The 22,515-nt window shown below is 38.8% G+C and overlaps 2 protein-coding genes across 7 annotated transcripts in view; both read left to right on the forward strand.

Moving 5' to 3' along the window:
- The window catches only part of LOC127971599 (sequestosome-1), a 26,375-nt gene extending 14,700 nt beyond the window's left edge, over positions 1-11,675 (forward strand). The window contains exon 9 of the transcript XR_008156878.1: positions 11,605-11,675. The gene's annotated coding sequence lies outside the window, so the exon portion shown is untranslated. The remainder of the gene's footprint in view (positions 1-11,604) is intronic.
- LOC127971598 (nuclear factor 7, brain-like) overlaps positions 1-17,056 on the forward strand; it is a 22,953-nt gene extending 5,897 nt beyond the window's left edge. For 2 of the 6 annotated variants that reach the window (XM_052574718.1, XM_052574719.1), the window contains 5 exons: positions 15,402-15,497; positions 15,604-15,834; positions 15,958-15,980; positions 16,049-16,170; positions 16,442-17,049. In XM_052574718.1, coding sequence (XP_052430678.1) covers positions 15,402-15,497; positions 15,604-15,834; positions 15,958-15,980; positions 16,049-16,170; positions 16,442-16,986 — 1,017 coding nt within the window. In that variant the 3' untranslated portion in view covers positions 16,987-17,049. Of the gene's footprint in view, positions 1-20; positions 63-130; positions 305-383; positions 420-517; positions 1,073-1,141; positions 1,258-1,353; positions 1,466-1,559; positions 2,334-14,533; positions 15,159-15,401; positions 15,498-15,603; positions 15,835-15,957; positions 15,981-16,048; positions 16,171-16,441 lie in introns of those variants that run through there. The other 4 variants (XR_008156877.1, XM_052574717.1, XM_052574716.1 and 1 more) reach the window with 4 other exon arrangements.
- The last annotated feature ends 5,459 nt before the right edge of the window (positions 17,057-22,515 follow it).

Genomic DNA, 22,515 nt, shown 5'->3' on the forward strand with positions numbered 1-22,515 from the left:
GAATCGAATTTCTTTTACAGGACCCAGATGCTATACAGTGGGAAAACCAGCCTGGCAACATAGTGCGTATTAATAAAAGGACACCACATCCTGCCAAATTCCAGCTGCGCTAATTGTATTGTGTTCACAGAGCTCACAAGCTATCAGAAAGTTGTAAGGCAACCACCTCCGGCGCCAAATAGAACTGGCAGACATAGACATTCAGTACAAGAAGAAAAAGCTAGAAAATCTTGTACTGGAGTCCGAAATAAAAAAGAGGACAATTAGGAAACTGGACCTTGAAATAAAAAAACTTGAGAGGGAGGTGAGATATGCCTTCAATGTACACTGTATGCTAACTGTAACACAAATGTATTAATCATTATTTTTCTTTCCTCCCCCAGTTCCAAGAAGATGATACGGCTCAAAATAAAAATTAGGTATATTCTCGTAAAGTCAAGTGAGCCATGACATATGAGCTCTAATTGTGAGCACACAGGACGGTGGCATCTTTCTAAGGTATTTTTTATTTTCACAGCAATCAGTACAACCAAGTCATCGTTATAAGGCACCAGCCTCTTTTGCCCACCCCCCCAGCACCAGGTGTGGCCACTAGCCTATATGAAGGCCCAAAATTGTGTGTTCCTTTCTGCTCTGACAATGGCATGCCCATTCTTGCGAGATGTGGTGGATGAAGAAGCACTTGTGCTGAGGAGAGCCTTCAGGCGAGAAAGGGTCTTCAGGGACCGGTTGGACCCACTGGCCTTCCCTGATGACCATCTATATGAAAGATACAGGTTTTCTGCAGATGGCATCAGGTATCTATGCAGACTACTGGGTCCCAGGATTAAGCACCGCACTGCACGGAGCCATGCACTGAGTGTGGAGCAAATGGTTTGTGTGGCCTTGCGCTTTTTTGCTAGTGGAGCCTTCCTGTACTCAGTGGGGGATGCAGAACAGCTGAACAAGGCCACAATTTGCCGCACAATAAGGAGTGTGTGTCTGGCTATCAAAGCATTAGCAGATGTCTTCATCTCCTTCCCTGGCCACAGAAGACTCTGTGACATGAAAGAGGAGTTCTATAGGATTGCAGGTAAGAGGATCTACAAATTACAGGACAACTGTTAACACATAGTAGGATACTCACTACTTTGTGTGACAGGTTTCCCCAATGTCATTGGTGCAGTGGACTGCACACACATAAGGATAAAAGCCCCCTCAGGTGCCCATGAGGCCGATTTTGTGAATAGGAAATCCTTTCACAGCATTAATGTTCAGGTGAACATAACTTTTTGATATTGTCCATTGACGAACACTCTGCATTGCCAATGATGTGCATTGATTGGTGTAATATTCCTCATCTTATGATTTCAGATGGTCTGCAATGCTGACTGTGTGATCAGCAATGTTGTGGCGAAATGGCCTGGCTCAGTCCATGACTCCAGAATCTTTCGGGCCTCTGAAATCTATCAGTGCCTATCTCAAGGTAAGCCACACAACCCCTATTTATAACCATCATGGCTGTGTCAAGAATATCACTGTGTTCATGAGGTAGTAATGATGAGATTTTGTGTTGACAGGTGAATTCTCTGGTGGATTGCTGGGAGACAGGGGGTATGGCTGCCAGCCTTTTCTCCTGACACCTTTCACAGACCCCCAGGAAGCACAGCAGGCCTACAACCATGCCCATGCCAGGACCAGGGCCAGAGTTGAAATGACCTTTGGCCTCCTGAGGGCACGCTTTCACTGCCTTCACAAATTAAGGGTCAACCCTGTTAGGGCATGTGATATTACTGTGGCTTGTGCTGTCCTCCACGATGTGTCCTGCCTGAGGAAGGAGAGAGCCCCCAGAGTGCCACCAGCCATGGACTGGGACAATCCGGCAATCTTCCCTGATGACGACAGTGGTCGGCTGCTGAGGGACCAATATGTGTTGAATTATTTTAGTTAGTATGTGTGGTTTCAATTTAGGTAAAAAATGTCCTGCTGTGGCAGAGGAAATAGGTTTTTTTTGGGTTGGTTTTTTTAAAGAATTTGGCCTCTTATGATGTTTGTGCGGTATACTGTGTGTAATACAAGGCTGCAGGGAGGCTACTGCATCCATTCATTTGTCTGTTCAGTTGATGTGTATGGATTTGTCCTGCATTTATTTTAGTGTGCAGACATGCAGGGTGTGTTATATACAGACCTTTGAATGTGTATGTATCATTTTGTATAATATGCTTTGATTCTGTGCTTTCCATCTTGTAGAGTCACTGTGACTTCAGTTTCGAAAGGAGCTGATAGTTTACCTGCTTTGTTTTGTCCTTATTCAATAAAGGAACATAATGTTACACATTGTGTTTTTATATTCATATGGAATGTGTATTTGTTTATATGACCGAGTACTAGGGTCCCACTGAGGAAAAAGGATAAAGTCATAAATTTATGAGCCTGGTTCTTTCTGCAGAAAAGCAACATATTCTTTTTACAGTTTTGATAGTTATGACAATGTGATACTTCATATTCTGGCACATCAGCATGTCTTTGTTTATGAAACCATACTGAAGTACAATTTCACGAAATGCCCCACATCTGTCATTTTAACAACTGTCCTCCTTTAAAACAACTGGTTACAATATTATGACTTGTCTTTTTTTTTTTTCCCTCTGTGGCCCTAATATTCTATTATTTTATTTATAGTCTATGGGAAACTGTAAATTATCTAATGATAGCAAAATCATCTAAAAATCATTATTTATCCAAAATGATTGAAATTAATGATCACAAACGTTTAAATAATGACAGTGGGTCTAGTTATATGTGATAACAATGTATAGTGAGCAGTGAAATAACTATTGGTTTCCATTTGTGGCGACTGCTGACTGACATTAGGGATGAGATTAAATAGATCCTGGAATTTAGCCTGGTCTGGAGCAGGCTAGCTCCACAGAATAAATCTCCATGGTAATTTATACCATAACATATCCTCCTGCCCCCTATCCAGCTTTAGTGCAACCGGATTAGGGATCAATTGAGCCAGGATCACCAAGATATCCTGGCTTAATCCCTTATCCTACTTTTGTGCAACAGGCCCCAGCACTGTGAGAGTAGAAAAGCAACAATAAAAGAACACATGGACGGAAGATCATTACCTATGAAAAATATTGTAAATCAAAACGTTTCAAGCTATTAATCAACAACCTGAACTGAGCAAATTCATTTAAAAACTGATTTAAATTTTTATGTTGGGAGAAAACATTCTTAATGTATTTTATTTCATTTAAAGTGTGCATATTCTTGCAGTTCTTGTGATTAATTGCCAAAATGAATTCATAATTGTACAAATGTTTTGTAATGCATTCAACCATAACTGCTCACAGATACACCTGATTATGGAGCATTCACTAAAACTTTAATGTTGACTCAAGACTTAAATAATAAAAAAATTAATGTTCACTCAACTAAAAGACTCAACATCACATGTGTCTCCAACTTACTCAAAAATAATGTTGCAGTGTCAAAGATATGGATGTTGATGCATAATAGAGCGCTAAAACATTTTTCATGTTTGATTTTTCAGGTCCAGCAGCACTCAAGCTAAAATATAGATAAATATATATTATGAGAGAAAGAGAGAGAGAGAGAGCGTGAGAGAATATTATTATGGTTATATTCAGGGTTTGTGCTCTAAAACATTTGGATTAAAAAGCACAAACACATAATTTTTTAAATAGCATCACAAATGTTGACATCCTAATCCTAACAGAATCATGGTGTAGATCAGATGTGTCCACTCTGTGAAAGTGAGTGAAAGTGACATTCAGCCAAGTATGGTGACCCATACTCAGAATTTGTGCTCTGCATTTAACCCATCCGAAATGCACACACACAGAGCAGTGAACACACACACACACACACACACACACACACACACACACACACACACACACACACACACACACACACACACTGTGAGCACACACTGTGAGCACACACCCGGAGCAGTGGGCAGCCATTTATGCTGCAGCGCCCGGGGAGCAGTTGGGGGTTCGATGCCTTGCTCAAGGACACCTAAGTCGTGGTATTGAAGGTGGAGAGAGAACTGTACATGCACTACCCCCACCCACAATTCCGTCCGGCCCGACACTAGAACCCACAACCCTTCGATTGGGAGTCCAACCCTCTAACCATTAGGCCACGACTTCCCCATAAAAGTCTGTCCTTCAAGTTACTCTGAAATCACAATGCCCTCATGGAAACTCAACTCAGTACATCGTGGTAGAGATTCTGGAGGTTTAGTCATATGGATAAAAAATGACCTTGCCCCTTTTACATCACCAGTACAGCAAGGCAAAAATCGCATTTCGTTAAAATTGGATAAAATCTTTGGAATTCTAGATAAAGACCTTTTTTATCTGTGGAATTTATATTCCTCCATCAGATTCCCCGTAGTACGATGATGAAGTATTCCACACTTTACAAGAAGAAATTAATCAATATGGAGAGGTTGTGGCCTAATGGTTAGAGAGTCAGACTCGCAATCGAAGGGTTATGAGTTCTAGTCTCAGGCCGGCAGGAATTGTAGGTGGGGGGAGTGCATGTACAGTTCTCTCTCCACCTTCAATACCACGACTTAGGTGCCCTTGAGCAAGGCATCGAACCCCCAACTGTTCCCTGGGTGCCGCAGCATAAATGGCTGCCCACTGCTCCGGGTGTGTGTTCACAGTGTGTGTGTGTTCACTGCTCTGTGTGTGTGTGTTCACTTTGGATGGGTTAAATGCAGAGCGCGAATTCTGAGTATGGATCACTTTTTTTTAAATATCAAACTCTGGGGAAAATTTTATTATGTGAAGATTTAAATGCTCGAACTGGTTGATAATTCAGGAGATAAACATTGTTTCACACATATACCCCAAGATCTCTTCAGTACTCTACCTAGCAGAAATAGCCAGGATACTGGAATCAATAGGCAGAGGAAAGAGGTAGCCCACCTTTGTCAGACTTTAGGTCTTTATATCCTCAATAGTAGAATCAAAGGAGATTCCTGTGGACAATATACATATAGCTCAGATCTCGGGAACAGTGTTGTAGATTATACATCAAATATAGGCCCTTCCCATTTCAGTGCATTTACCGTCAAAGCTCAGTCACCCCCAGTGCTTTAAGTGGGCCAGTACGCACCGGTACTCAGTACCGCCACTTCCAAATATAGCTCTTGAGTGTACCGCCACCTCTCCGTGCGCCCAGAACGTGCTTGTAGCGTACCGGTACGCTCATTTGGACATCTGTTTTAATAGAGGTTTTAATCTTTTGCCTGCGCTGCCGCTTTTCAGGGCGCCCTTCACAATGCAAGCTTCCTAATTCGTCCCACCGAGGGCAGAGACTACTTTACCCATACACACTTCAGTTTTACACTTTTTGTTTTAAAGCTTGATGAAGAGAGCGCAAGTTGCTGCAGCTGCGAGGAGGACAGTGATGCACGCGTACAGGAGTGATTGACAGTTCGCGGCACTGTGTACAAAAAATAAGTTTAAGCTCATTAGCGTTAGCGTTACAGAAAGGTCTGATTTACGCACTGTTACAACAGTCATTGTTTTTTTCGTTTTTTTTAACAATGACATTTGAGTTCATGATTTTAATATTGTTGTTTCTTGTGGCAGACTAAAGAGTAATGACAGACGGTTGATCTTTGAATAAAAATGTGTTTAGTTAATGTTTGAAATTCATTATATTTTATGATAGGCTACGAAGTCTAATATCATAATATCATCATCATAATATAATATCATCAGGGTATTTTTTTCAAAATCCTTTTGCACATATTTATGCTCAGTAGCTCTTTCTACCTCAAGCAAATCCACAAACAAATAAAATGATTTATTATTTTTTATAAGGTCGTCTGTTGACTGCTGTATATAAAACCCCTTCAATATAGTTGTTGTTACCTCAGGGGATGAGGGGAGTCATAAAAAAATAAAAAAACTATGTATATATATATGTGTGTGTGTGTGTGTGTGTATATATATATATATATATATATATATATAGGCTATAATAGAGTACCGGCACCTCTTTTGGGCCACTTAAAGCACTGGTCACCCCTGTCTGATCACAGCCCATGCTCAGAACCAGGCTCAGCCAGGCCCATCTGGAGTCCAGCAGAACCAGGATGCTTCTGAAAACATGACAGAGAACGGTGAGACACCATCAATCAAACGGTCTAATATAGGGCTGAAACAATTCCTCGAGTAACTCGAGTACAAAAAATAATCGAGGCAAATTCCTCTGCCTCGAAGCCTCTTTTGATTTATTTTAAATCTCACGTCAGGTTCTTTCACAATGATTTTTTTTAATGTGACAACACGTTTATGTCACCCACAAAGCGGAAGGAGAGACAGGCGCTGCATCCGAAATCTCATACTGCAAGGAGTCAGCAGTGTTTTGATTTGAGTGCGCGGGCAAACGTGAAGAGAACGTCGTGGCATGTGTCCTTTGCACGATAGAGCTGGCATACCACAACTAGGGCCCTATGATTTCCACGATGCAGAAAACGCTGAGGGAATCGTGGAATCCAGTCATAAAAATTTTTTACAGTTTTTTGTACAGTATGAAAAATAACAAATTATTTGGTGGATGCATTTTTACCCAACTTTAACAGCTAAATGTGCAACATGCACATTTTCATGTCAAAAGAAGGCCTCAATTTTTGTACGACTCTTTAGCCTTTGTAGCAAGCTTTTTTAGAGCCTCTACACGTTTCTTTTGGAATTTGCGCCTGGCACTCACAGCTGCTGCATGATGGCATCTTTTGACAGCCGCAGAGGAGGGAAAATGAGTTTCTGTAAACTTTAATGATGTAAATAGACTTATGTCCCTCACATTAAGCTATGGAATGGCATCAGATGACTTTGTCACCCAAACTGACGTGAAAAAAGCGGGGGCGCCGAAAAGCGCGCTGTTTGCATCCGTATAGCTAGTGCTAGCAAATACAAGTAATGTTAGCTGCTAAGTTAATGTTAAATGCAGCTTAAACATCCTGCCATAGAGGAAAATCAATCAAAATCGATCATCTAATCAATCGACAACAAAGTCAAATTAGTAACTTATAGGTTATATATAGACGCAAGCAGGGGCGGATCTAGAAAAATATTGATGGGGTGGCAAGAAGGGGGCAGGAATTTTTGAAGGGTGGCAACATATGGCAGATGTATATATACTGAATTTAGTCACAGTTATCACAGTTTCCTGAAAAATAGTATATGTATACGCAATATTAACTTTTGTAGCCTACTTTACACAGAACAATCGTGTCCCTGTCCCTGACCATTACCCCATAAGCACCACCACACTCACAAATGCATACAGTATGCATCGACATGTAATTGAGAGCATTATGACGAAAGATGTGTAATAGGCACAAATACAAATGTACTTTTAGAAATTGTTTTTGGAAAAAAAAAATGGTGTTATTGTTTCGGCAAGTTTATATTAAAACATCTATGAAAACTAAAAGCACGTTTTAGTAGATCTTTTTTAAGAATATTTTACTGTGTAATTTCTTACATAATTTCTTTGAGTTAGACCAAATTTTTATTTTGGTGGGTTGTAGATATTTGTAGTGGTGGGTTGTAGACAGAGTTTCTGTGTTTTTTAATAAACTATTATTATTATTAGCTATTAGGCCTGCCTACTTGAAGTATAGCATATTCTACTGTTCAATAGTACTATATTTCTGTTTAAAATTCTTCAAGTTATACCGAGATTTTATTCTGACAGGTCGTCGTAAAGACATTGCAGTTTCTGTCTGTGTATACGATACGAATGAATGACGATAGTTGTATCAAATGTAATGGTGAAATCCTCTCATAGCGCGCTGGAGTGCACATGTGTAGCCTACATCATGTGTCAGTATAGTGAAGAGCTGAAAACACCACGCGTGCTTCAGTGTGTGTGTGTGTGTGTGTGTGTGTGTAGTAGAGTACACATTGAGCGCTCATTCCCAGAGACGTGTATAACAACACCTTTAATATTCATAGACACTAGTCCATATCGAGATTTGATTAAATGTAACTTACAGCCCTACTTTTGATTTATTCATTCAAAAATGGCAGAATTCCGTGACGTTCTGCTTTATGAAGCAACTTATATGTGACTGAATTCCGCGATTCAATCCTTGTCGCTTTTCAAACACAGACGGGTGAATTTATGAACGAAAGTGTGAAAGTTCACACACAAAACGTATGGAATAACGTAGTAGACTACACCACTGTAACGTTAGCGAAATAACGTTCTTCAACCTGATATTTATCATTTCAAAGTCAACATTACAACTATGCTAGCACTGTGCTTTCATTATAGCTTAATTTCTTTATAGATAGATAATAATTTTTTTACCTCTTTCCCCCGTGCTCCCTCGCTTCGCGCGCTCAGAAACTTTTCCAAACTAATCAGTCTCGTGCTGCTCGGACATTGGAGATTCGCGCTCATAAATTTTCCAATTGGCCATAACTTTTAACTCGTTGCTGCCAACTGGGGTAGCAGCTGGGGTGACAAGGCTTTCTTTTAGGGTGGTTTTTAGATGTTCTTGTCACGATACAGTCCTTGTTGCGCATCCCGCGACTGTGGTTCTGTCCCGGGTTACCATGGTGACGCCTGTGAGATGACGGCCAACCCCCCCCTTTTTTTTTTTTTTTTACAGATTTTTTGCAAGATTCACGTAGGTCACATTTTCAGGTCGGAAAATCCGGAATTCCGGATTAATCAGGAAAAATCACATCCCTGCTTAATTAACACCCACTGAAGCGTGCAATGCTCCAGTGATTTCAGCGTCTGCTGTCTCACTAAATAAAGACGTGAACACATGAACAACATCTCCAGAACTGCACTGAGAGTCTCTTCATGAGCATTTGAGTAAAACTAGCGTCACATCACATACACAGAACTGTAAAGGTACATTAACCCGTCAAAATAAAAGTCCAGTTAAAGACATAATGTACATAGCCTACTACTACTACAAAAAAAAAAAAAAAAAAAAAAAAAAAAAAAATATATATATATATATATATATATATATATATATATATATATATATATATTTTTTTTTTTAAGGTTTAATCTCACAACATTTCTTTAATGTTTTATTTTTAATAGTAAATCCCCTTTGTTTACCAAAAAGTTAACTTAATTTTCAATATTTAAAAGATAAATTAAATTAATGTTTTATGTGTTTAATGTTTAATGTGCATCTCAGAAAATGCTTTATTTAAAACCCCAACTGAATAGCACTTAAATGCACTTAATTTATCTGTCAACTTTCTTGTCATTGTTCACAGTACAAGTACAGACAAAGAAACAATGAATAATAATTAAATGTTTATTTTTGATGTATGAATTGCATTCTATGCATTTAAAAAATAAAAATATTTTTTTTTTCTAAAAAAGGAAACTTAGTTGTTTATTTTAAGAGACCCAGGAGTCTTATTTTCTCTTGCATAATTAATATTACACTTTAATACATTTTATCCGATTACTCGATTAATCGATGGAATTTTTGGTAGAATACTCGATTACTAAAATATTCGATAGCTACAGCCTGCCAAGTAGGAGGAACGCAACAGGGCTTGTGTGAACGAGTTAAAAATAAAAAGTTGAGTTAAAGATGTGATTGCTGGTCAGTTTGTGAACAACTAAAGGATTGGGTAGTATCTTGTGCACAAACAAGTCTGGTGCCTAAGAGTTCAGATGCAGCTAATGTCCCATTTATAGACCACTTTGGTTTGGTTGACATATGAAATTCGATCTTAGAATAATTTGATACAATGCTGTATCCAGCACGTCCTTGACAGGAACAGTGTTATCATCCACAGGTGCTACTGACTCCTCCCAGGCCAATATGGAGTACCTAAAGAACATTGGAGAGGGAGTGGCGGCCATGTTGAGCCCCCTTGGTAAGTTCCCTTTCTTTGGGTTTATTACTGATACTTTTGGCCTTTCCCAAAGATTTTGGCTTCTAACACACCATCCGGATACTTCTTTGTTTGGACTGTCACCTAACCCTTCAAAATAAAATTGCTCGTTCCTTTCCAGGCATAGATGTGGACATCGACGTTGAGCATGAGGGAAGAGGACCAAAGTTACACCAACTCCTCCTGCCTCCAGTGGGCCACCTAGTGCTCGGAGTGAGAGTGGCTCTATAGGGCTTCTCTCCAGAGGATCTGGTCCTGGAAGTCAGGCCAATGAAGAGAGCATCAGTGAAGGAACAAAAGTAAATCAATATCAAAGTAGTAGTGATGTGACGTTCGACACAGAGGCTTTGAAGCTCGTATCAAAAAAATTAAACAAGCCATATATTGTTGCAATAGTGTTCATGTATTGTCTTTCCGCTTTTTATTTAGTTTAGCTACAGCAATAGCTGGATGCCTTTGTCAGTATTAGGGATTTCCTGCATGTCTCAAGTTATTACTTGTATGAGTCCGTTTTGGACGTTCTGCGTGAGAGCGCCCTCTAGCTTTGAGTATGAATGAAACATACTCTGCATGAGAGTGTTTAGAGCTCTGTAATGTTCACATCTCCTAATTTTGTGTATGAATAAAATGCCACATCATGCATAGACCATCCTTGAAATTAAATCTAGATCTATTCACACTGATCACTGAAAACCTCTATGTGAACACACTTGCCCGAAATTTTGTGGGGGACAGATTTGTTTTATTAAAAGCGTGGTGCACATCCCATGTGTATACAAAAAAGGAAAAGTTAGAAAGTTAAATATTAAAGGCTGAGAAGCTACATTGGGTTAACGTTCATTTCTTCTATCCTTGGGGCAGAAAGACCAAGCCAGTGATGAGGAATGGACCCATCTCAGCTCTAAAGAGGTAGACCCTTCCACAGGAGAGCTGCAGTCCCTCAGGTTGGAGCAGGACGGGACAGATCATCCAGCACCACTGAGTACTGACTCCAGCACAAGCGCCTCTGAGGGTCCCACTGGTCTGCGCGAGGCAGCTCTCTACCCACACCTTCCTCAAGGTACTGTGCATCACCCAGTAACCAACTCCAGTCCACTTCATCTCAAGTCAGGCATCCTAATGTTAATGTCCTCTCCCTCAGATGCAGACCCCAGGCTGGTGGAGTCTCTTTCTCAGATGCTCTCCATGGGCTTCACTGATGAGGGTGGATGGTTGACCAGACTGCTCCACACCAAGAATTTCGACATCGGATCTGCCCTGGATACCATCCAGTACTCCAAACCCGGCTCACAGAAGTAGAGAAGGAGCACGGGAATAAAGAAGACCTGGGCCACAACTATTGATGTTTGAAGATTTTGGCCTATTTTCTATTAACAAAGTCTTTCCATATTTTTTCCAATGACAAATTATTTAGGTAAATGCTATCAACAATATCAATTACTCAGGTGACTTGGCACTTAGTTAAGATCATTAATGGACTTTTATGCAAAATAGATATATTCAGCATTTCTGTTATTAGCACTACATCTCATATATATGCACATTACATATAAAAGTAGAAGTCTACATCTGTGTGCTTTTTCTATTTGCAATTACATAACCAATAAGAAGAGTTTGTAGACAAAGTATAAACCTGTGGGTATTTTTATTGTTAGTTTGAATAAATCGATGGAATAAGGTTAATGTCACTGTAGGTCTTCTAAAATTCCTGTCCTTTCTGTCTACAATAAAATGCAATAAATAAATAAAGTTTGTATTTTCTTTAATGTTCAGAACTGTGGAGAATGGTTTAACTACCAATGCATTTTTGTATTTATTGAAGAGGATATGGTAACATCATAAAACTTGAATTTTGAATAGAAATGCATCTTATTCTCAAAATGTGTCGTCAAAGTCTTCATCAGTAAAGAACGGGGAGTTAATGGAAAGGCTTGAACAGGGCATCTTAAATAGTGTAGGCTGTTTACAGACAGCGTTTCAAAACCGGCTGGCTTTGAGCTGTGACTGATGTTTGGGCTGGATACATTTCCCTTCACGTCTCTTAAACCCAGAACAACCAGTCCATGACTCGTCCTCACAGTTACCATCACGGCCACCAAGAGACTTTGAAGAGGAGATTTTCTTATAAGCAAACAATGAACAACCACAAGTGTGTACAATTAAGACTTTATTAACTACATACACACTTAAACTAGTCTAACATACAGACACATGCATACAGTGGGCATAAGAATAAGGGGTTAAAGCTTAAGCAGTAAAGAGAAGAGAAGTAAAGACATGAAGCTATGTAATGGTACAATTTGATATTCAGTAGATCTACAGCCTGAAGCAAACATCGGTTTCTTAGTTCAAACACACCTTTGTAAAAAGATGCAAATTATACTTATTTCTAAAAATTAAGACTGAGTTTGACACTTGCACGTCTTGTCTGTCTGAAAGAGAGTCCTGATGTAATCTGAAGGCTTAAGTTGATCTTTAATAGCCATAGTATTTTGTCTCATTAACAGATTAAATGCTTTTCTTGACAAGGTACCTGGAATCTGTGTCTTTCTGTAGAAACATTCTCATCTTCTTCCTCTTCTTCATGTCCATCTGGACCCTCAGCTGTTTGGTCAGTGTATTTACTCACTATTTAATCACTATTATTATTAAACTAAACAATTGCAAATAGCAGCTAACTTAATTCACGTGATATGAACTACTAGACGACTATGTTTTTATCTTTTGGTGTTAAGCAGTAAATGTTCCTTTTTATCATTTGAGTCACTTATCACTTATAAGTTGCCAAATAAATTGTAAAAATAGCTAAATTTGTTGTTAGGAGTTTCTGGAAGAAAAAGTTGCCAAGGTAGTCTAAAAAGTTGCTTAATTTGGCAAAGGAATTGGTAAGTTGTCATCATTGGAGGACGGGTGTCATGACAAATTTAGCTTGATTCAGATTGACCTTCATCAGTGACTGCTTCTCGCCACAGCTCCATTTCTTACTCTTCTTCACCTGGAGAAGAAAAAGAGATTTGGTTTGACTGATTCAGAAGCATTTGATTCAATTCGACGTTCATTTGGATATTACCTCACAGTTGTTTCAAAAGCTTATTGGGAAAATTAGATTGGATGTGACACAAACAACATTTACTGAAATTCTGTTCAAGCATCAACTGAAAAAGTTTAAGCCAAAAGATCTCGGTTCAACAAAATGAAGATGAATTTAAATAGATTAATCGTCCATCCAAATCTAAAATTCAGACAGTTTTAAGTAATGTTAAGTGAACTAACTTACTAAGAGCTGTGATTTATGTCAATCGTCTGTGATTTAGCAGCTAACGTTACAAGAGAGAAATCAGAAAAAAAAGTTTAATTCTGAACTAAAAGAGACGTGAGAAACAGTTACCTGCTGTACTTGAAATGTTTGACAGGAAAAACATCTCAGTACATGAAACTTTTGAACCATGTTGGGTATTTTTAAAGTCTAAAATAAGAGAATAAAAATAAATGCATTTCAACATTTTCACTAATGTTTCCCGCCTCTGCACACAGTCCTCTTCTTCTACGTTAGTTCTTCCTTTCGCCCACAGCGCCCTCTAGAGGACACCGTCCCTGCGTCTCAGTCTGCCTGAAGTACACACTTCTGAGTGTGTAGTAGAAGAGTAGGCAAGCTTTGGGACATACTATCACTTAACACAGTTGTGTCTTTAAAGGAGCGCTGTCGCACCTGTTACACGCACCTGTCACTGTAAACTGACCTGTCAATCATCTTTTCACAACATCCTCCACATTTAATTTAATTTAACTTAACCTGATGGAAAACAAGTAACTAGTTGATCTACAATTTTCATAGTCATGAAAATAAAGAAAACTCTTTGAATGAGAAGGTGTGCCCAAACTTTTGGTCTGTACTATATATATATATATATAGAGAGAGAGAGAGAGAGAGAAGCAAATTATTGCCATTACACACCACGCCACTCTCAAAATTAAGTCAAATAAAAGAAATGGATGCATTCTGCCATAAAACCCATAAGGAGGAACTGCATCAAACAATACATTTGTCCATTTAACATTTTTTATGTTAAATTATGATAACATTTATAAAAAGGTTCTTAAAATGCGCTGAAAAAACCCTGTTGTTTATCTATATTATTATTATTATTTATTGTGCTGTTACAGGCAGGGTATATCCCTTTCCTGCCGTTAAAAAAACTATAGAAATCATCACAGAAATTCTAATAGTTTCCACAACAATTAGCATTACAAACAGTACAAACCATCAACTTTTAATCATTAAAACGATTAAAAATGGTTTTTTAAAAAAGTGTTTTGGGATATATTCAATTAGGATTTACTGGTTTTATCAAGACACCAACCGAAGGAGACTAATTACCAGTAGAGACCAACAGACACCAGTACAGTATCAGTAAAAACTAATACAACTGGCATTATAACCAGTAAAACTAAAACTATTACAAATTCTGTTAAGGTTTCTATTGTTTGGTTGTTTTTTCAGCAGGTAGTTTGATTTTCAGTTTGTTGAGTCCAGTAGATGAAAGCACAAATAAAGTTCAACTGTACTTTCAGTCTCTGTTCAGAAACTCCACCCTTCTTTACCTTCAACCTTTACCCCACCAGGAAGTGACTAGTCTCTTATGATTTCTGCCATTTCACACCGAAAGCTAAAGAGTCCGTGTTTTGGAGATCAGTGGAGGACACTGTAAATGAAGATTTTAGAGAAGTGTGTTGACCATAATAGGTTTGATTTTGATTGTAATTATAATTTACTTTTCAGAAAGTGAGAAAGTGAAAGTAAATTGTAGATCATTGCAGCTTTGACAAGAACAGAAAATGGATCCCAAATCTGTGGAAGAGCTTTCTTGTCCCGTGTGTTGTGAAATCTTCAAGGATCCTGTTCTTCTCTCCTGTAGTCACAGTTTCTGTAAAGAGTGTCTTCAACAGTTCTGGAGAACCAAGAAAACTCAGGAGTGTCCCGTCTGCAGAAGAAGATCCTCAAAAGAACTGCCTCCATGTAATCTAGTGTTAAAAAACTTGTGTGATTCACTGAGAAAGGAGAGGAACGAGAGGCGTTCATCAGGATCTGAGGAGATCTGCAGTTTACACAGTGAGAAACTCAAACTCTTCTGTCTGGAGGACAAACAGCCGGTGTGTTTAGTGTGCAGAGACTCAGAGAAACATGTCAGTCACACATTCAGACCGATCGGTGAAGTGATCTCATCTCACAAGGTATGAGCAGAAAATGACTTTCATTTCATATGCTAACCACAGTGCTTTGCTAGTAATATTTGCATATATTTATCCTTTACAAGTTAAATAATTAAAAATACATGTCATGTGAATTAGGACACAAATGGGACTACTTCATGAGAATAATCATGCGTCATACAATTGACAATAACTATGAACATTTCCAAACATACTAAAGCTCTTAGCTACTCAAGTTTCACAGATTTGCTTCTTAACTTGTAGGAGGAAGTGAACACAGCGCTGACATCTTTACAAAACAAGCTCAAACATGCAGAAGAAATGAAAGCAGAGTGTAATAAAACCGTTCAACACATCAAGGTGAGGATATCGAGTAAAGACTCAAACATTCACAGAGTTTGTGATGGACATTAGTGGAGTGAGTGATAATGCAGAGCTGACTGAAGTGAATGTGATGTGATTTCAGTCTCAAGCTGAGCACACCGAGCGTCAGATTAAAGAGGAGTTTGAGAAGCTTCATCAGTTTCTCAGAGATGAAGAAGAAGCTACAATCACTGCACTGAGGGAGGAAGAGGAGCAGAAGCAGCAGATGATGAAGGAGAAGCTGGAGGAGATGAACAGACACATCTCTGCTCTTTCACACACAATCAAAGACACGGAGGAGATGATGAAGGACAGCGATGCCTGCTTTCTGAAGGTGACAACTGAACACAAAACAACAATCATTTACTCAACCAATGATCAAATTCTGTATGGAAGGAAACCTGTTATACGTGTTTGATGAGATATTAAAATGTCTTTCAAACTCTGTGTTTTCCAGAACTTCAGCATCACGATGGAAAGGTAAGTTTCTTCTCTCAGTGGATCTGAAGTCAAGTCCAGTGCAGTTCTGATCCTGAATGTTCTTCCAGAGTCCGGATCCCATCACAGCCGGATCCACAGATGAGTTCTGGAGCTTTGATTCATGTGCCACATTACTTGAGTAACCTGCGCTTCAGAGTCTGGAGCAAGATGCAGGAAACTCTCCAACACAGTGAGTCTCTATCTGACACCAGTACAGACGATTAAATACTGCAGATATAAAAAAAGACAGACTGATTAACATGCATGACAATAAATAAATAAATATTTTAAATTATATGGAGTGAATTTGAAATGTAATTCTTAAGATAATTGAATCATAAAAAAACCTCATAATGACTACAAAACACAGTATATTCCTCGTGGTGTTTGTTTATGTGTTAGGTTTGTATTTCTAATCCCTTCATATTTCATCCTCTAATCTGATTTAATTCTCTTTGCAGCTCTATTGACTCTAGATCCAAACACAGCAGCTCCTTGGCTCACTCTCTCTTCTGATTTGACCAGTGTATCGTTCAGTGATTTATATCAAAATCTTCCTGATAATCCAGAGAGGTTTGAGCAGTGTCCATGTGTTCTGGGATCTGAGGGCTTTAACTCAGGAACACACTGCTGGGATGTGGAGGTTGGAGACAATACATACTGGGTTGTTGGAATAACCACAGCATCAAACCAAAGGAAGGGAAAGGTTTTCTTTAAGTCTAATGTCTGGTGTGTGCGGTACAAGAACAGTAAATACAGCTCAAAATCCCCAGATCAACCCTGGACTGTCTTCACAGTTAAAGAGAAGCCTCAGCGTGTGAGAGTTCAGCTGGACTGTGACAGAGGAAAGGTGTCCTTCTCTGATCCTCAAACTAACATCTGTCTCTGCTCATTCACAACAACCTTCACAGAGACGGTCTTTCCTTTCTTATATGATCGCTGCACAACTTCTCCTCTGAGGATCTTACCAGTTAAACTGATCGTAACAACAGAAAATCACAGTTAAATCTCATTCTGCTTTTAGATCAATTAAGGTACAATTAGTTGTTTTCATCGTCTTGCATTTTATGATTCAATATTTGATATTCTGTTTTAGGGAAACTAATGGATATCAAACAATACATATCTGAATATATAAGAAATTATATTTTAAGGTAAATAACAAACAAACTAACAGAAGCAAAATATATATTTTTTCTTTCTTCTGTATATTGACCTGCCCTGTACTACATTTTTTAATTGTATTATTGAAAAAGTACAAATGTAGGGCAGGTCTTGGTTCTGTTCATCTGTTGTTGACTGGATCTTGATTGATTTTTGGATTTGATTGATTGTGATTGGTGTTACACTCAAATATGAATGTGATTGTAGTGTAGAGGACTGACTGAGTAGAGGATCGAACAGAATCAGATCAAGATCCCGGCTCCAACACCTGTCTGTAATGTTCAGTAAACCTGAACGTCTAGAGGAGATTATTATAACTGTTTGATTACAGGAGTTAAACTCTGCACTAGATCTCCAGAACTTCATGTGAAGACACCCTGTGTGTGTTACAAACCACTTACTTTCACAGTAATGTCATATTTTAGCTAGTCGTGTTTTAATTTGTCACACATCTGACATGACTAGATCAGAAGTTTAAATATGAATATACAGGGTTCAAGACCCCAAACAAATGGGATCTTCAATCACCAGTATGATGACTTCAGAACAATTAAACAAGTACATTTCTGACAGTGGCACAGTTAAAGACAAGAGCAGTAATCACTGTGATGTTAGCATCATTCTGCTGTTCTTTCAGTTATTTGTAAGAAAATGATCCAGCATGCATTGATTTCACAGTACATTTCTGACTATGATTTTTTTGTATGAATGTTATGTTTCGTTCAATGACAGTTGAGCTATCTGAGCTATCTACAGTTTACAGCTGAGCCTATATTCATCAATATCACTCAATTGTGCTCAGAAACTGTGCATCAGTGTGCTTTGGATACCAAAACGACTCTGGTAAAGATATAGATTAAACAAGAGTTTGGAGCAAAATTTGGTAATTGTTTAATAATTACGTATGAGAAATACCATATACACAAAAAAATTAACTAATAATAAACCTAATATTACATTACCGGTATTTAAAACTGAACTTAAAGATTACATTAAAAGGAACACTCCGACTTTTTGGGACTTTAGCTTATTCACAGTATCCCCCAGAGTTAGATAAGTCCATACATACCTTTTTCATTTATGTGCATTCTTTAAGTGTTATTTGAGGCACCCACCGCTAGCCTAGCTTAGCACAAAGACTGGATGTAAATGGATACTGTTAGCATAGTAATCCCAATAAGTGACAAAATAATGCAAACATTTTCCTATTTACATGTTGTGATCTGTATAGTCACAGCGTGTACAAATAACAAGGCTATATGAGACAGAGACATTTTTAATCGTATAAATACTGGGAACTATATTCTCACTAGACGTAGGAGCACAGCTAATGTTACTTGGGCGGAGTGGCTACTTGGGCGGAGTGATTAGCGCAGCACACGAGACGCCTTGTTGATGGTTCCGTAAACAAAACAAGTGACTAGCTAGATTTGACTTGTGATCATGGCTGACTTTGAGGAATTGTCAGACTCAGAGGAATTTTACTGTGTATCAAACCAAGATCCAGAACCATATAGTTTTGAGCCAGAATACACAGACGAGGAGTTACAGACTTTGGAAGCTGTAAGACAAGATGTCGAAGGGAGAATCAGCACGAACACAGACTGGTGCTGTAAATGTGGAACATGCCAACCTATGCCGACAGATCCGAGTGCCTTTGTTGTAATGAATGGGACCGGGTATTGCCATCAATGTCAAGGCTTGATGACAATCAACGGCAGTTGTCGTTTTTTTCCCCATTGTGACAAGATCAACTGGAAGAAACACCCCATGCCGAGTGAACCTAATGGTCAGCTGTCCACCAAGTAAGTGATTTTGTTATAATGATCACGAGCAGTGTGTTCATGACAACACAACAATAACAATAAAGGGGATACACGGAGCCCCTATTCACGTAATAGTGTCACTACTAAGGTTATATTACATTAGCATGGCACTGTTACAGTATGGCTAATGTTAGTCATCTCCATCCAATTTGATCCAATTTGTCCTGTCTTTATTATCGATGGGATGGCTGTATCCTTTAGCACGCGTTTCATGGTCAGTGTGGCAACTTGCATTTTTTCAAAATAGTCGTCTACATTAAAATGTTCAGATCAAACGAAATACTTTGTGATGGTGTTTACAGGTGTGTTTTGATCTATTTCCAGAGCAAGTAGCCATTGATTGATCAGGTCAGCGTTTTTGGTTGGAATTCTATGAAACATAATAGTATTACCAGGTCTCCCCTGTTTATTGTCGCAGCTCTTTACAATACAGCAAACACCCATTATTGTACATTATAAATGTACTATCTAGTAATTGCTGACTCTATTACTCCAACCAGGGTTCGAAATGACTTAGGACTCTTGGGGGGTCCCCTAAAATTGTATTATTAAAGGTTCTGAAGACTACCTTGCTACACGATATATTGAAGGAAAAATTATATGGACCAGATAATATGGGATAATGGTCTCGGGATGTTTTCCCTTGTCCTGCTGCAAATATCTAGATACTTACATTGCCATCAACCCCTGCCATCCCACCTATAGGTACATAGAGTAAAATGAAATTCTGAAAAACTATCACTTCTTCTTGCTTTACTACTCCTTCCTCTTCTTCCTGAAAACAATTTCACCTGATGATTTGAGTAGCTCTTTTTGTAAAGTTCTAGGATGATTGGAGTAATTTTGTAGGGTAGGCCTAGTGCCTCTGCATAGAAAATAATAAACAAAGTACAAGCATATATAAATGCAATAGAACAAAAATACATGTGAAATAAAGCAGTGCTTTTGGTTTCTCTGATAAATTAACTGTAAGTTACAGACATTGAATAATCAAATGTAAAATAACACTGCCTTCACTGTATACATTAAATATGGTTCATACTATTAATACAGTTTACCTTTAGCTACAAAAATGTTTTTTTTTTCTCTTTCTCTTTTGTTTTTTGATAAACTTTGGTGACACAGACAGCTGCAGGTATATTGGGTTGCTGTCCCTTTAAGACGAATGCATCGGTTTTCTATCTCTGACTGCGTTTACGGGGAAACTCGTTGAAACGGACTTATTTTTTCAAGCACATCGTTATTTTTTTACAATTTTTTTTTCGGTACAGTATATTTCGTTCTGTATTGACAGGGAGTTTTTTTTAAGCAGAATTTGATGCAGACACTATAGAGAGTAAAAGCACTAACGTTAGGCGAGGCGCCAAAAAGCGCACTGTTTTTGCATCCCTGATATCTACAATTCCCCCCAACAACAGCCATGTTATCATATAAGCACAATTTACCCTAGAAAAAATCTGTGATATATCTTTTTCCTCTGTTTCTTTCCATGTGCAGGATTCCAAATTAAGAAAAATAATATTAGCTTATTTACCAAGCTCGTACATTCATGCTCAAATCACATTCACTTTAATCAACTCACAGACTTGAATTAAGTCCTGGTTATCTTTCGTAATCACTGACTGGACAAGTAGATTGTTAAACTAGCTTTGAATAACTAGTCTAGCTGCTCGTTCTGCTGTTAGCTGGCAGATCATTTTCATACACATAACTTACAGCTAGCAATAAACGTTGACAAACCTACTCTTCTAATCATTACACTGGGTATCTAGTTAATGCAACTTTTGATATAGGAACTCGAATTCCTAATATTTTACTATAAGCAATTATGGAGATATAAACACAATCGAAGCACTTACAGGATTTTCATTCAGGATCTCACTCTTTGTGATTTCTTGTTTTGCCGTATTCATCTAGTACGTGTCTGCGGGAGCACTACAACAACAATCTGTGTCTGTGATGCTGAACTCACATTTACCTAATAGCTGCCCTGATTGCTGCCTCGCAATATATTTTTTGGGGGGACCCCCCAAAATCCAAAAATAAATTCTTATGGGGGGTCCCTAATGACTTATGGAGGGTCCGGGACCCCCCCAGACCCCCCTCATTTCGAACCCTGACTCCAACTCTGAACGAACACTCTGCTCCTCACCACGGCACGTCTCGGGTGCTGCGCTAATCACTCCGCCCATGTAGCCACTCCGCCCAAGTAACATTAGCTGTGCTCCTACGCCTAGTGAGAATATAGTTCCCAGTATTTATATAAAAATGGTCTCATATAGCCTTGTTATTTGTACATGCTGTGACTATACAGATCACAACAGGTAAATAGGAAAATGTTTGCATTATTTTGTCACTTATTGGGATTACTATGCTAACAGTATCCATTTACATCCAGTCTTTGTGCTAAGCTAGGCTAGCGGTAGGTGCCTCAAATAACACTTACAGAACGCACAGAAATGAAAAAGGTATGTATGGACTTATATAACTCTGGGGGATACTGTGAATAAGGTAAAGTCCCAAAAAGTCGGGAGTGTTGCTTTAACCCAGCAGGATTTTAACCCAATGGGTTGGGCTGAAATAACCCATAGATGGGAAGGTGCTATACCAACCCATAGTTGGGTTACTCATTGGGTTATTTTTAACCCAACATTTTTTAGTGTGTACTAGAACCAGGAAGTATGACCATATTAGCTCGGTCCTGTCAACACTGCACTGGCTCCCTATCAAACATCGTATAGATTTTAAAATATTGCTTATTACTTATAAAGCCCTGAATGGTTTAGCACCTCAGTATTTGAATGAGCTCCTTTTACATTATACTCCTCTACGTCTGCTACGTTCTCAAAACTCAGGCAATTTGATAATACCTAGAATATCAAAATCAACTGCGGGCGGCAGATCCTTTTCCTATTTGGCGCCTAAACTCTGGAATAACCTACCTAACATTGTTCGGGAGGCAGACACACTCTTGCAGTTTAAATCCAGATTAAAGACACATCTCTTTAACCTGGCTTACACATAACATACTAATATGCTTTTAATATACATATCCGTTAAATTTTTAGGCTGCATTAATTAGGTAAACCGGAACCTGGAACACTTCCCATAACACCCGAAGTATTTGCTTCATCATTAGAAGAATGGCATCTACGCTAATATTTGTCTGTTTCTCTCTTATTCCGAGGTCACCGTAGCCACCAGATCCAGTCTGTATCCAGATCAGAGGGTCACTGCAGTCACCCGGATCCAGTACGTATCCAGACCAGATGGTGGATCAGCACCTAGAAAGGACCTCTACTGCCCTGAAAGACAGCGGAGACCAGGACAACTAGAGCCCAGATACAGATCCCCTGTAAAGACCTCGTCTCAGAGGAGCACCAGGACAAGACCACAGGAAACAGATGATTCTTCTGCACAATCTGACTTTGCTGCAGCCTGGAATTGAACTACTGGTTTCGTCTGGTCAGAGGAGAACTGACCCCCCAACTGAGCCTGGTTTCTCCCAAGGTTTTTTCTCCATTCTGTCACCGATGGAGTTTCGG

Source organism: Carassius gibelio, chromosome B14 (genome assembly GCF_023724105.1).
Source record: "Carassius gibelio isolate Cgi1373 ecotype wild population from Czech Republic chromosome B14, carGib1.2-hapl.c, whole genome shotgun sequence".
Lineage (NCBI taxonomy): Eukaryota > Metazoa > Chordata > Actinopteri > Cypriniformes > Cyprinidae > Carassius > Carassius gibelio.